This window comes from Meleagris gallopavo, chromosome 3, assembly GCF_000146605.3.
Source record: "Meleagris gallopavo isolate NT-WF06-2002-E0010 breed Aviagen turkey brand Nicholas breeding stock chromosome 3, Turkey_5.1, whole genome shotgun sequence".
Classification (NCBI taxonomy): domain Eukaryota; kingdom Metazoa; phylum Chordata; class Aves; order Galliformes; family Phasianidae; genus Meleagris; species Meleagris gallopavo.
In genome coordinates, this window is record NC_015013.2 from 72,927,814 (window position 1) to 72,944,273 (window position 16,460).

The 16,460-nt window shown below is 35.2% G+C and overlaps 1 protein-coding gene across 7 annotated transcripts in view; it reads left to right on the forward strand.

The window, feature by feature from the left end:
- The window catches only part of VPS13B (vacuolar protein sorting 13 homolog B), a 416,489-nt gene that overhangs the window by 191,810 nt on the left and 208,219 nt on the right, over nucleotides 1-16,460 (forward strand). For 5 of the 7 annotated variants that reach the window (XM_010709173.3, XM_010709170.3, XM_010709174.3 and 2 more), the window contains one exon: nucleotides 7,938-8,085. In XM_010709173.3, the coding sequence (XP_010707475.1) occupies nucleotides 7,938-8,085 (148 nt within the window). The remainder of the gene's footprint in view (nucleotides 1-7,937; nucleotides 8,086-16,460) is intronic. The other 2 variants (XM_019614165.2, XM_019614166.2) reach the window with 1 other exon arrangement.

Genomic DNA, 16,460 nt, shown 5'->3' on the forward strand with positions numbered 1-16,460 from the left:
AAAAAAAAGTGGAAGTACATCCTTACATTCAAAGGGAAACTCCTGTGTTCCACTTTGTGCCCACTGCGAGTTGTGATGCTGGGAACCAATGAAAAGAAGCTGGCTTCATTCTCTTCAAATCTCCCTTCAGATACTTATCTACAATGTTAGGATTTCCCTTGAATCCCCTTGTCTTCCAGCTGAGCACTGCCAGCTCTCTCATCCCCTCCTCACAGGACTGATGTTCCAGGTCCTTGAACCTTGCCCTCCTCTGAACTCTCTCTGATGTGTCTAGATTTCTCTGGTACTGGCAAGCCCAGAACTAGACCCAGTTCTCCAGGTGCAGCATCATCGATGCTTAGTGGAGGGGAAGAATCTTCTCTCTTGACCTGCTGATGATACTTTGCCAAATGCAGGCAAGAATATCATTAGGCTTCTTAGTGGCAGGATGGATCACATTGCTGAATAATATAAATCTTGGTGTCCACCAGGACCCCAAGTCCTTTTCCTCAGATCTGCTTTCCAGCTGGCTGTCCCCAGCATGTCCTGGTGCCTGTAGCTGTTCCTCCTCAGGTGCAGGACTCTGCACTTCTCCTTGTTGAACTTCTTGAGGTTCCTGACAGCCCATTTCTCCAGCCTGTGAAGGTTCCTCTGTGGACCTCAGTATGACCCTTGGGTGAATCATCCACTCCTGCCAAGCTTGCTGTGGTTATACTCTGACCCATCATCCAGAACATTAACAAAGGTATTGAATAGGATTGGACCCAGTATTGACCCTGGGGTTATGTGAGTAATTATTGGTTTCCAACTAGATTTTGTGCACCACTCACCAATTTCTGGTCCTGATCATTCAGTTTTCAGTCCGCCTCACTGTCTGTTCATCCAGCCCATACTTTATCAGCTTCTCTTTGAGGAGCTGATGGGAAATGTTGCCAAAAGCCTTATTTTTGTCCACAATAACAATATTCACTTCTCTCAATTTGTCTATCAGTCTAGTAATTTCATTGTAGCTTATCAAGTTAGTTAAACATAATTTCCCTTTGGAGAATCAATTCTGACTACTCCTCATGACTTTCTTGTCAAGTGCCTGGATTACCTGTTCATTGCCTTCCAAAGTATGAAGTTGAGACTGGCTGGCCTGGTCGATTGTTCGGTCCTTTCTTCATGCCCTTCTTGAATATATGAGTGACATTTGCTTTTTTCCAGTCCTTGAGTGGCTCTCCTAATCACCATAATCATTCAAAAAATATTGTGAATGGCTTTGTAATGACTTCTGCCACCTCCCTCAGTACACCTGAGTGCATCCCATCAGGGCCCATGGACTTGCATGTGTCCAATTTGATTTAGTATTCTGTGACTTGATCATCTTTCACCAAGAATGGTACATCTTTCTTGCACCAGTGTTTCTCACTGGGATCTGAGATTCCTGGGAGTTGCTCTTGCTAGTAAAGGCTGAGCTGAAAAGTACTTTCCATACTTCAGCCTTTTTTGCTCATAGGTTTTTTAACATGGTATCAATGTATATTCTAATGGACAATAAAATATTTTAGCCTACTATAGGACTTTCAGCTTCCTACTCCTTTTCTCTTCTAAACTTGATTCAACAAAGGAATTTAATATTTTTCAAAACTGTTTTACATTGACTATTGTAAAAACAGAAGAAAATCATTTTGAGACAGAGGAGAAAAAAACCAAACTGGTAACAGAGATAGGATGAAGTAAGGAGAAGTCTTTTCACCTCATCATCTGCTGATGGTCTTTCAAATACTCAGTGTAGCAAGCATTACGTGCTGCTTTGTCTTGAAAAAGACACTTGAAAGATTACCTCTCCTGTTTGGAGCACTATACTGTTTGTACAGTGTGTGGTAATCAACCCCAGAAGGCTTTTCAGGCTGATATGCTAAAATATAAGAACCCTAGGACACCTGAGACACAATATAGATGAAAGTGGCAGCAACTATTGGAATTGATTTAGTTACATTATTATAACGTATTTCTCATAATGCTGAAATAACAATTTGAATTTTGGTGCAGAGCAAGAAATAAAGTTCATAGATTAAAGTACTGAAACTGTACTAAAGTACTGTTCAAAATTGATTTTCAGAACTCTGAATTTTGGACTTGTTAGCTAGAAGCACCTCAGAGAAAAACAAACAAAAAACCTCCAAAAACACATTAAGTGCAACTTTCAGAGTGGATTTGTCTTACTGTCGTGATAGCAGTCCATTATGCAACTGTTCTAATGTTTAATGAATTGATTCTCAACTTCCAAAGTTTTAAAATTTTTAGTAATTAATATTGTAACTTTAAAAATAGTTAAAAGTAAATATAAAAATAGCCTTTTGATTTCTCTCTCCTTAAGTTCAAAACCTGAAGAACAAGTAAAAAACGTTCTGTAGAAATTTATTTATTGATAAACTTAATACACCAGATTATCAGTATATAATATTGTACTTCACAGTTTGTGTGATATGGAAGGACTTAGAAAGATTTAAAGATATCAGAACTTCTAAAGAATATTATATTGGACACATTGGTAAAGACACATTGGTAAATTTAAAAAAAAAAAGACCAAAGCCTCTGATCTTTTTACTGCATGATTCACATCAACTTTAACCAGAAAAGCCACTGGCTTTGGAAATACACTCTGTAATGTGCTCTTAAGATCCACATTGTCAGAAGTAATGCATTAAGAAGAAATCTGATAAAAAGGCAATTATTCTGCTTTTTATACAGTCTGCATGACTGCTCAAAGAAAATGAGTATATTCCAGATTGCACTGCAGTTCATCCATATGTTCTGTATAAAAATCACATATTTTACATTATTTGAGTGTTAAAAATAATCACATTTCTGGTTCCCTGAATTTGTTAGTCTTTTCTGAAATATGTTTTTGTTACCACCATTTTTTTTTTTCAGTAACTGGTAATAATCCATGAAGCTGGAGCAGTAAATTCAAAAGCTATCTTCTATACCCTGCTTGGTGATTGACGAACCTATGCTACATTTTAAACAAGGTTTAAATTGGCATAGAAATTTCAGAAGGTGATTTTTCTTCAAAATGTTCTTGTATTTGTCAACCAAAATTGGTTGTTTTGTTGTTTTTTTTAATATTTTTGTCTGTATAGATTGTTTTGGTAAAGTTGAGCTATATGTGTAGCAGCAGTAGATGTGTTTGTGTAGGATGTGCACCACATGCTTACTTACTGCTTTTTAGCAGTTCTTACTTAATAATATGTTTAGCTAAAACCTTTGTGTTTCTTCAGTTTGAAAGCCCTGTTGAATAGATATGATCTTCATGATTTATGAAAGGTTAATTTTTACAGATTTCAGTGAAGATGAAGATGTTATATAGAGTAACTTGTACATATGTTGCTTGCTGCACGTTATCATTGCCTTTCTATTCAAAAACAAAACAGAGCTGTATTTTGAGACTTTCCTTCTAGTGACACAATATTTAATTCTGACTATTATTTGAAATTTTCTTAGAATTAGGCATTCTTTATTTTGGTAAAACAGTGGCATTTCTATCATATATTTACGCTCTTCTAAATCCCTAACTTAGCTTTACACTGATAAATATTTAGTTTGTTTTCCTTGTCAAAGAAAGTATTAATTACACTTTCGTGTCAGTTATATGATACTCATTGCAGTGAAAATATAAATGTGATCATGTTTTTCTCAAATGCACACTACTGTAAAACCTCCAATGTTTGCCTGTATTTCTCTTTTGTTAATCATTTCACTAAAATTAATCATTTTATCAGTGAAGCCAGCAAAGATTCAACAAGGGCAGATCATGCCTGTTCAATCTCTCGGCATTCTATGATGGAATGATGGCATCGGTGGTCCAAAGAAGGGCTTTTGATATAGTGTTGCCACATATCATTATCTCTAAATTGGAAAGAGATGGATTTGATGACTGGACTACTGGGTGAATAAAGAATTGGTTGGATGATTGTAGCCAGAGAATGTTGTCAACAGCTCTGTGTCCAGCTGGAGGCAGGTCATACTGGGTGTCCCTCAGGGGTCCGTCTTGGGACCCAGTGTTCTTCAACATCTTTGTCAGTAACATAGACGGTGGGATTGAGTGAACCTTAGCAAGTTTGTAGATCACACCAAGCTGACTGGTGCAATTGACACAGCAGAGGTCTCTCTGGGATGCTTGCCTAAGAAATAATTTTATCATCATGACTTGGTCAGAAGACACACAGAACAAGTAATTCCTCAGATGTAATCTGTCTCAGCCAACTCTGCCACAGTAGGGAAAGAACCTGGTTAAGTTTGGACACTGATACTCACCCTTATATTGTGACATTCATTCACTGTCATTCATTATCAGAGGTGTTTGGCTCTTTAAGACACTGTGTTTTGCAATATTGCAAAAGGCATCTTTAGACAGATTATTTCATTGATTTTATTTTCCACTTGCAAGCAATTTCACTTATCCAGATCACTCTGTGTGGCCATAGCAGCCCCTACTGTGATAGCTGGGCTTGGTTTCATAGGTGGCAAATTGTGTCTGGGGGTAAGGCTTCTGAATTGAGTCCAACATTTCATAGACTCGTGCTTCATTTTTGACATTCTTATGATGTTTTAGTTCCTATCTTTGAATGTTCTTTTGCCTTTGATTTGTTACCAGGGATATGACTATGTGGACATCCCTCAAATGGAAGGGATGCTCAGTTTGTTGGGTTTCCTTTAGAAGAACACTCCCATGTTCTCTGATCTACCCTTCGTCCTCTTCAGATTCACATTCATGAAATTATAATTCAGAAAGAAAATATTTAATGACAGAAAAGCCCAAGTAAAAATAAAATAAATATTAATTCTACCTGAGGCAAATTTCCAATAACCCTTTTTACAGAATATTTTAGCTTTATTTGGCATATCACCACCTAAACCAGGAATCAGCTGGGCCTCGGTATTTTTGTCACATTATTTTTGTGCTCTTCTTTATTGTTCTGTGCCTTTCTCTAATTTTAGAAGATCTTTATCTATTGCACAGCCATACTGACTGCACATTAATGGAGTAAAATATAAAATGTGTCTGATCCTTTTGTATGGATGTATAGCATTTATTTTGAATATACATACATAACATTGCATGTAATTTGTTAGATTATTTGTGTTAATAAATTTTAAATTTGGAAAAAAAAACTTTAGTTTTTTTAATCGTCACTTGGACAATCATAATGATACTGGAATATGATTTTGATTTTAAATCTGAAAACAAAATGGTTTAAAAGAGTAAGCCCAAACCCCCTTATAGGTCATGAAATTGAGTTTACTTTTTAAGTGCAAACAATCATCTTACATAATATATGAAAATTGATTTCTATTTAAACAGAAGTTTAAACTTGCATAATTTAGGATATTAATATTTTTGGGATATAAATTGGAAAAGTTGTCAATTAGTTATTCGTGACAGAGCTGATAATTATTCATTTGCTGGCAGCTTGTGTGTAAATTGATTTTTTTTTTTCTTGTAAAAAGCATCTTTCTGATTATCTTGAGTCGTGCTCTATCTACAGTATTCCGCAGTGTAAAACATCTTCAAATAAATGTTTCTGTAGTTCCATAACTTTATTGTGTTCTTTATCTTCTATATACACTACCAATTAATAACCACAATGCTTACATCCAAAGTAGATGCACCTTTACTCAAGCTACTTTATTGTCAGCTTTTTTGGTTGTTGTGATGAAATGCTTATGAAAATACTTGACTGCAATGTCTCCTTTCTCATTAGATTCATCTTCTCATACAGCTGTGGTGCTCTTGTCATCTGCTGTTTCCCAAGCCACAGTTTCCTCATCAGTCTGTGGCTAAAACCCGGATCTTGATGATCTTTTTCCATCTAGTTCAGTGCTGATCTTTCATCTTCTTCATTCTTTTAACCAGAAATCTTTTGCCAAAAATCTGACAAGATTGTACTGGGCATCATCAACAGCAACATCAGGCTTGATTTCAGTGAGCAAAGATGAAACAGCTGTTTCATTGTCCAGATCAGCACTCAAACACTTAATATTAGGTCTTAATTTTTTCCAGCTTTGCCTGGCTGTGATAGCCTTGATGTTTTTCCTTGACTAGTGGTGTAACTTATGACTGTGTGTTGGTGATCCACTTCTTCAGTTGTTCAGAAACAGATACTGCTTCTTCAGACAACATTTTCCATCCTATTGTCTTTTGTACTGTCTTGTATTATCTGCATTTGTTCTTCAGAACTCTTGCTTCACTTTGGCAAGTCAGGAATCTTAAGATGTTACATCCAGAAATGGCAAAGCATGGCTCAGTGGTGACTGTCTTGGCTAACCTGCAAGTGGCTTTACCATTTGCAAGACTGTATCAGATAAAGTGCTGAATTTTGAAAATAAGTGATGTAATATGTTTGACCAAAGTGTATAAAACTTGAGACTCTCTCTTTCACTCTCTACATATGCACAGACATGTGGGAAGTATTTCTGTGGTGTAAAACTCGTCTTTTCAAAGCACACTGGTGTCCTCTAGCCATAACAACAACAAAAGCCAAAGTGCTATGTTACTGTCTTCTGGAATGGCTCTTTAGTGCTTTTGGTGACAAAGCTGATGATACATTCGGAGGGAGGAGGAGGGATGAGAGTTCTGTTTGTCATTGGCATTAGTATTTTCTTATTAACTTTGCATACCATTGTATATGTAAGCTGATTGTTTTTGCTGGAATAGGATTAAATAGTTGATTGTCTGTCTTATTTTAATTTACTTTTATAGTGGAAAATGGTAAAGGCGTTTGGAAGACATTCTCCTTCAATTAAATGATTTTTCTGTTTGTTTTGGGGTTTTGTATGTGTGCACGTGTTGCACACTGCTTGATTCAGTGATCTGTTTTCCATTGGAGAAAATTTACAAGCACATTGCCCGCCTCACACGAATTTGTTTCCCACAGAGATTCCTAATGCAACGTGTGAGGTTTCTCATTACCCCGCTATATGGATTACATTTTCACTCCAATACCAACAAAATTAAATTACACAAAAATTGATTAAGATGCATGTAATCCTAATGTCTGATCTTTAGAAAAAAACTTTTGCCATCTTTAAATGATAACCCTCTGCAAAATGAACAGTAGAAACACTGCAACTCTCAACTTGGATGTGCTTACAATTTACCTAGCAGCTAGTAGTACAGCAAAATGCTAACAGCCAACAGTGTGCAAAATGGAAAATTCAGTTTTTAACTGATTTTTGTTTCTCTTGTTCATTTTAATTAAAAAAAAATCTCATGAGGAAAAATATTGACAGCAAACATAGTAGGTTGTATTAATTTGTGGACCTCCAGTTCCAGAAGTATTGGTTTTATTTAATTTGGGCTATTATACTTCGTTGTCTTTTAATCTTTAAAGTAAGAATGTAGTCTTTCAACCTAGAGTTGAGTGCCCTCAATTTTGTTCATCAGATTCGTGTTTTAAGCAGTTTGTAATGTTATTGATTCACTTAAGAAACAAAACATAATCCAGTATTGGTAATTATTAGTTGGACTACATGCTTCTTTTTCTTTTGAATTGTGTGTCATTTCATTATAAGGAGAATTAATGAGGGCCAATACACTTCTTCACAAAATTTTAAGGTTTTTCGTATCTGGCTAAACTCAGTTTCTACTAAACACGTAAATAATGATTTTTCTTTGATCCTTCAGCACGGTATTTAAAGTTAATAAATTCTTTTTTGTTTGTCTTCAGAAGGATAGCACTAAACACTAAAATAAAGAATTGCAAGTGCAAGCCTGAATGTAATGTTTCAGCTGTTCAGTGAAACTGTAAATATTTGTTTTCATAAGATATGTTCTCCAGTCATTATCTCAAGTTATCTTCTATAAATCTATCAGAGTACACCGTTTAAGACATGCTTCTCGTGATAATGTCATGATTAGTGATTAATGGTTTTTGGTTTTGAGTGGTTCTCAAGGCATTTCTTTTTTCCAGCAGTCTGTAGGAGCTGTTCCACTTGGTGTGTCAGTAACTAGAAAAAAAGAGGATGAAGCATCAGTTGGAAGTGCACCTTTGGCAAGGCAGCAATCAAATCAAGCTTCTGAGTATGCCAGCAGTCCTGTCAAAACAAAAACGATAACAGGTACGATCACATCTTGATTGAAACTAGCCAGTAGCTCTTTTAGACTCACACAGTAAATTGCATGCACGATTCGGCAGTATCAGCCATGAGAGTACTGTGGAACAACTTTAAGATTTAAAGAAATGTTGTCCCAGAAAATTACAACTTCCTTAATAAAAAATCATCAAACTTGGGATTTTGTAATACACACGTAATATATATCTCATTTTTACTTTAGACACCATGTCTGGGGTCCTGATACTAATTGCTATTTACTAAGACGAGATAAAGGATGTGAACTTCAATAGAAGAGAGCTATATGGCTTTATATTTAGTACTTTTGTCCATAATTTTGTCAGACTTTATGCGTTCTCATTAATCTTTATTTTCAGTCAAACTGTTCACATTGTTTCCAACCTGGCATGTGTGCAAGTCTCAGCAGAACTAAGATTTGTGCATAAACACAGTAAAATTCACAGTTTTCAAAATTACTGTCCCACAGAAAATATATTTGTTGCCACTTCTGTTTCCAGTGTGCAAGAAATTATTCAATTCAGGAATTTTCCTTGGCACATTGGGAGTGCTAAAGTTACATTTTGTTATTGCTAATCAAGATGATAGGGCATTCTGGGATTTTGTAAGCTATTTAATCATACGGTACTGTCTGCAAGTTGTAAAATAGGACATCATCCAACAAAAGTGACTATCCAGCTGAGACTTTTGATAATCCTTCTGAAATATAATGAACAAATTCCCTTTTCTTTTGCATTGATGTTTATTCCCAGATAATCATGAAGTACTTCAAGATGTTGTCTGCTGAAAATGAGGTTATGATCTTGTCCATTAGTGGTAGAGTAAAAAGTTCTAAAACCAGAAAATCTGTTTGCTGAATATTACAAGAGTTGCTATGTTATTATTGGTAGAATAATAGAAAACTCTGGAAATTTAATTGATTTCATTTATATTTTTTATCTTTTAACACTGTGTTTTTATTTTACCATTCTTTAACGAATATCCTTTGCTTTTGTTTCTAACAGAACAACTATATTAAGTATATTCTTTATTTTACTATTTGTACCATCTATAGTTCTGCTATACCGATGTCATAAGCGATCTGTGTTGTGTCCAAACATTTCCTATTGCACGAAGCTGTAACTCACAAGAGAAACTCATGGGATTTTTAGGTTTGATATGAAGAAATGGGATTTAAAATACCCTTTGTAAAACCTTTATTTGCAGTGACATACATAACCCACGTATGGAAACTCATGAGGAAATCTTGTTTGTTTTGTTTAGTGTCTGATGTAGTTTGAAAGAATGATGCATTCAGCATCCCTTTTTGTCTGAACAAAACCTAATTGTGGCAAAGCTTTGAAAAGTTCAGTTATTAGAATTGTTCTTTGACTCAAAGATGCAGGGACTTGCATGTGTTTTGGAGTTACATAAGCATTCTAATAACATATAGGGGTGCTTTCGTTTATTATATTGAAGTTTGCTCTTTAACTCATCTAAATAGATATCAAAGACTCTATTAGAGGTAGGACTCACAAAGTGAAGTTTATAAAAAGAGGTTAAGGAAAACTAGAGGTGATAAAATCAAGTTACCCATATGTTTTCCTTTGAGTTTTTTTGCATGCTTTTTCTACTACTACCTCCATAGGAATCAGCCGTAAGAGTATTGACTTTTTCTCATTTCTTGGATAACGGGAATGGTGTGTGGTTGAAAATAAGGTGGACATTACCTTTTGTTTGTTTTCAGAATGTGCCATGCATGACATAGTTGCTTGTTTGAAGACAAGCCAGTGTTTTGAAATGTATATCTGTTTGTTACACTCTGGAGATAAAATGCCAGGTGTAAAGCACCTGACGTATTTGAGATTTACCTGCAAAAAAGGGGAGTTCAAAAATAAAATGAATGCCAAAGAGCAAAAGGATTGTCTACTGAAGAAATAATTTATAGGGATGCTCTGTCCCCTTCAGAAGAACATTCAAATTTCCCCTAATTAAAGGAAGGAGAGCCATATCGTACTGCAGCGCCATGCAGACTTGTTCTCCATATTCCCTCATGGCATTTCAGGTGATGTTAGAAGCTTTCCCATCTCTTTGTCAGAATTGGAATTGGACTGGAAGATTCGGGGGACAGTGAAAACTAGCACACATGTTGCATTGTTTGTCTTGTTACGAAGCTCTCAGTGTAAATGGTTAGAAAAGGTAGAATGAATGCAAGTGCAAAAGGTGAGATCTCTTTCTGAGAGAAATTTCAGTGGGTCATTTCTTTACAGAAGCATGATGTGCTGAAATATGGTGATTGAATGACTTATTAAGCTGAAAAAGAGTTCTGATTTTTTTTAATGGATCCCTTTTATTGATCCCTTCTATTTTTAACTTTATTTCCTTTCTTTTAATTTTCACCTACTTTCTGTCTGTATTTTCTTTGTTTGTCTTTTTGAAAGTAAGCATAAAAGGCACACTGATTACATGTCTAGGACTACCTATGCTGTAATAGTTTTTTTGGGTAAGAGGGACAACAATCCTTGTAAGCCCCATATCTTAATAATCAAAGCTGTAGCTACAGATGCTTTAAGGAATCAGAAACCTGAGACTGCTACATGGATGCAAGCACATGTATATAGTCTTCAGAGATTGAAAGAGGTTATATCTTAAAAACACGCTATTCAGGTGATGAGTTGGAATTTATGCTTTTCACGTCTAGCATAATCTTAGCAGTGACTCCCTTGAGAATATTTAGAAACCAACCCTATGTATTAAATGAAAGCAGTTTGTAATCACAGCTGTAAAATGATTTAAAACATTGATCTTGAGTTCAGTTTATTAGCTAATGGTTGCTGAGACATTGCCAAAAGTGAAGCATGGGAAAAGAGCAAAACTTCTATTTATATGGTATGTCTGTGAAAATCCAAGTTTTCTCTTCTTAAGTCTCAAATGGAAGTTATTTATAAATCTCCTTAACCACAGAGGCCTCAAAAACAGAGTAAGATAACAGAATATATGGTTTACATTTTGTATGATGTGGCCATAAACAAGCAACATAATAAAGAAAGAATAATTAAAAAAAAAAAAAAAAAAAAGGATTTGCCTGATTTTCTTCATCTACCCACTTCTCCCATTTTCAGCAATTCAGCAGTTCTCTGTTAGTTCAATGAAAAGTGATTTCCAGATTTGTAGTGGAGGTGTAGCTCTAATGACTGGGTAGTGGCAGAATGTTTAATATGTGTACATAAATTCATAGTATGTGTGTAGCATGCCTGTGCAGGCAGTAATATGGGTTGCTGAGAAGATATGGCAGTGCCTGTGGGACACTGCTCAGCTGGGGGCACGTTGAGCCCACACTGGGTACTGTCCAAACATGAACCACACAGCCACAAATTGAAGTAAGTCGTTTGGGACATTTTGCGAGATGGATGTGATATATAAGTGTATAAGTATTACAACTAGAATGCTGTAGTAGGTCCCTGCTAGATTGAGCTGTTGGAATGCAAAAGAAACTTTGGCAAATGTCAGAGAAATCTAGTTGCTGAAAAATCAATGGATTATATGAAGCGTTTGAATTAGTACAGTGCTATTTCTGCTCAATGAACTGAATGATTATCGTTTATTCATGCTTGCCTTGGAATGTATTACTGATGGTTTATTTGGGAAGATGAATGAAATTAAACAGATGCTAAGTAGGCTAAGTAAAATATAGGAATTTAAATCTGACACACATCTACCTAAGGTGCCTGAAAGTACAAGAGCTGTTATATTTTTATAACTGGATTGTAGTTCTTGGAAAGATTATTTAAATAGGTCGTCTCTTGGCTCAGATAACTTAGAGTAACTTCTAAATGGCAAGACAGTCATGTACCTACACCAAGAAATAATTATTGTGGTTTTTCTTAGGTAATAAAATGTTTTATTTCAGTTATGTGGTGGCATGATTTCTTTAGTTCCATGTGTGGAGTTTAAGAACATTAGGAACACAAAACCAATGTAGTACATCAAATATGCTTTCTGTATGGAAAAATTAAAAGATGTGGCTTTTTGTTTTATATTATTTAAAAAACTAAGGAACAGTCAGTGTATTTTTAAAAAGTAAGGCAGACAAGCAAGCAGAATTCTTCCTGTGTTTACCAGGTAAGTTCTTGCAAACCTGAAGGCTGACATTCTTACTTCATAATGCACTAAGTTATTTGGAATTGAAAAGCAATGTTAAAACAAATTCAGGCATGGGCTTTAGTTTTGAATTCACATATAGCATGTTTTGATTGTGACTAGTATAGCAGGTCAGTATTGCCTGTGAAAAACTATTGTTGATTTGTACTAAAGTATTAGTCCTTCTTTATTTATTTTCCCAGTAGTAAGTAGATATTTTTCCCTAAAAATCGTGCAGTAATTGGATTTGATGGGAGAAAAAGCTAACCATACCCATTCCGTAGCTTACTCTCATTTTCACACGGAAAGCTTTTTTTGCTTGCATAACGACATCCACATCACATTCAATTTGAGCTACTGGCATACATTTGCTCTACAAAAAGACATTTGGTAAGAAGTCCAAAGATTCCGTATTTTAATGGTTTTGACACACCACCACAAAAATAAAGTTGTAAATACTTCTAGAACACTTTGATGTGTACTGGTAGTTCAGAAAATACTGATACATACATCTATCACCTAATGAGTATGCTAATTAGATGAACTCTTCATTTTTAAATTGGATTGCAGGAAATACTAATGCACAAAGAAAACATTTTCAGCAAGTTAATCTTCTGTTTCTGCAATTTCTTTTATGTATGTATATGTATATATACTTTTATATATATGTATATATATATAAACACTTAATATTAAATCACAGAGCAAAATTACTGCATGGAAATGAATTGTATTGAGAACAAAATTTGTTCCTTTGGCATAATAATATATAAAAGTGTGATTCATTTGTAATACTTTCATGTATCTCTGTGTATAGGCATGTATGTTGTTCTACAAATACAAAAATAGGAAGAAAACTGAAATGCCAACCAAAGGTCAAACAACCTTTTATATAAGAGTTCTAATGATTTTTGCTTTAGCTTGTATTACACATGTAAGCTGAAAACTGCTGGTTAACAGAAAAAAAAAAGGGAATTTTAAGTAGGTGGTGGGTGTGCTATGTTTTTTGTATAATATATGAAGAAACTAGTTAATCTTCTGAAACAAAAAATTAAAAAAATAATAAAAATCTGTAGTCCATTTAGATTTTCATCTTTTTTTTTACAGAGTTCTTTGAAGTTTGAATTTTCTCCTCCACTGCTTTTCAATCTCATTTCTAATCCCTCAGACTCCTTGATCAGTTCCTTAATGGCTTGCATTAGTAGCAAACACTTTTTTTTTTTTCCTATTTCTGATAAAAAACTGTATGTAATGCATGAAAATACGTATATTTATTAAGAAGCCCCAGTGAATACTTCAACACTACAGAGACAATTTGTAATTTTATTACATAAATCTTTCCAGAAAGAGCTTTGCCTTGACTTCATTTACTGTTCGTGTGTTTTGTTGCTGCCATGGCCTCTTAGTATCTATGATTAACTCGCAGTAGCGTTTTTCTCAGCTTAGCTCATTTCTAAACGTGTGAGAAGTATAAGACAGATGATGTGAGGTGGGAAGGAAAGCTTGCCCAGCATGCTGAGGTCATATGATGTACATCATGAGTAGAGTCATGCACTGGGGAGAGACTATCCTGCTGATGACTGTGGCATGGCTATCTGTGTATGAACCTTGACTTTCATTTCTAAGCTTTTGGAGATCACTGACAGTATGGGTTTGCCTGCAGCAAGATGGCCTTTTCTGACCAGAAAGGAGCTGCTCTCTACCTTCTATATTTATAAACTGCCCGAGGCACACAGTGGGCCAGGAGAAAGGAGTCTTGTGTCCGAAGAATGAGACATGATAGAACTGCACCACCTGCAAAATAGGAATAAGATATTGGCATTATAATTTACCTGCTTTGAGTTCAATTACTAATTATAAGGTAGGCAGAACCAAAAGCATGAGGCTGCTGATGAGTACAGATTACTGGTGGTCCTCAGCCTAGTAGTAGAAAACCTCTGATCTGCGGTCTTTGCTTTTATTTATTAGAGGAAATGTCCATTTGCCCCCAAATCATGTCACTTCTCTTTTGCCTTCTGAAGTCACTAAATATAGCACTAATTTTCCCAAAGTTATTTTTATTTTTAGAACATCTGTTTTGTTGATCAAATTTCTAAAGCAAACAGTTCCTGGTAAGCCAGAAAAAAAAGAAGAGACCTATTCTTTATAAAAAAACAAGCACTTTTATATCTAGAATTTATGCCTGCTTGTTTAGTGTCATCTACAAAGAGAGGACATTACAATTAATTTTGAAAGACTGCAACTTTAACAATAAATTGTGAAATGAATTGTGGAAATTATTGCTTTTGATAGCTCAGTCCTGGTTGAAGCTGATCAGTCTTTTTCAAAGTCTGTTCATTACAGATGTTACTGTGTGTCCTCTGAATTTGGGGAGCGTGGCAGCCTCTGAGTGACTGCTTTGAAAAAGATGCGGTGTATGTTTTTACTAAAATAGCACTTAGGCATTACGGGACTTGAAAACAAAGTAGGAGTCAATACATTGGTTTTCTTTAAAATTCAGCTTCGTACAACCCAAGGCAACCCCCCTCTTCTTTTTCCTTTCTCAACAGTTGTGTAAATGTTTCAGACAAATCCTATTTTCTATCCAGCTATTGCTGACTGGCTCCTGGCTTCAGCACAGGACTGATTACTGTGCCAGGAAATGTTCTTGGATTTTTCAGTTCAGTAGTAGCTGAGTAGCATAATTATTTTAGTAGATTAACCTTCATACTGAGACAGATGGAGCTGATCCAGTCTAAGTATCTACTATAGAGGAGTAGCCAAACACACTGAATAGCCATACCAGACTACAGACTCTTAGCAACTGTCATCTCCTGATATAATTTCCCATCAGGCAAGGCTGACATCGTTCTGCCTTAGTATCCCTTCAGACAAAGCTGTTGTTCTTATCAGTGCAGGGTTAAAAAAAAGAAAAAGAAAAAAAAAAAGACAACAAGAAAAAAGGGAAACAACGGAACAGATTACTTCTTTCTTCTTCACTTTTCAGGAGTTCAGTTATTTCTGAATTAGTTTATTTCTACCCTGAAGCGTATCTTATTATCAAACACCTCTTATTACTTCTCTATTTTTTGGGATTTCTGATTGAATGGATCTTTATGTTGTTTGCATTTCAGAGGCTTTCTTTTTTTTCTATCTTTTGTTGAGTATGGGTTATTAGAGTGAAGCTGTTGTCTATCGTAGGTACTTCTGGAATTAGAAACAGCTTTGCAGATATAAGTTGTGCATACATAGAGAAAAGCAAGTGAAGTTTCAGCTATCTAATTTTAGTTTTAGTTCATAGGCATCGATTTCTGGCATTAGAAGGTTGGTTCCCTTTAATGAGAGAGATCTAGTGAAGTGTTTCCCAGTCAAGAAAACATGGCAGACTGGAGCAAAACCTAGTTTTAGATCCCATTCATGAGGAATGCGCTTGTCCAGGGGCATAAGGTGTTAATATTCCTTGCTGACTGTGCTGAGGAATAGTTTTATATTGTTTTTGTCTTCTCATCCTAACCTGAGGAATTCCTTCCTCTGATATTTTCAAAGACTCAGAGTGACTTTACATAATGTGCTCCCCTTTACCCACCTTGTATTGAGTTCTCTGTTCCACTCTGTTGTTTTAATCTTTCTTCTTACTCAAGCTGTTCCTGATTCTTACCTTGTATTATGTGCAGCATAGGCCCTGCCTACACAAAGAATGTGTTGTGAACTCAGGTCTACTAAGAATTTTAAAAGGCAGTGCCTTTTCCTCAATAAATGTCTTAATTTTAACATCATATGTTTGTAGTATGGATTGAATGCTCACTACATGGCATAAAAGTCAAAAAAAGAAAAGATTATGAAATAGTCCATGGTGCTTTTCCATATGGAAAATTTACTTTTTGTCTTTCCAGCACAACTGATAGCAAACAACCCTGAAATATCATGCTTTTTGTATTCTAATGATCCAGTTTTAACTGTCTATAATTGTAACAGATCCATAATTGCAGTCAGAAAGATCTGAGAGATTAAAAATTCTCACTCTTTTACCGTCTTACATAGAATTGTTTGATTCCTCCTTCGTTTAATATAATGCATCTCTTTCCTTTCAGATCATTGAAATATTAATTGTTGAAGGATTGTATCTAGAATATTAATCAACTCTGATTAAAAAAAAAATCAAAATTATTCCTTAAGTGGCACAAGCATTGGACACTGTTAGCAGAAATTCACCTTTCAGCTATTTCATTTTTAATTCTTTGGATGTTTACTTGCATGTTCAAAAT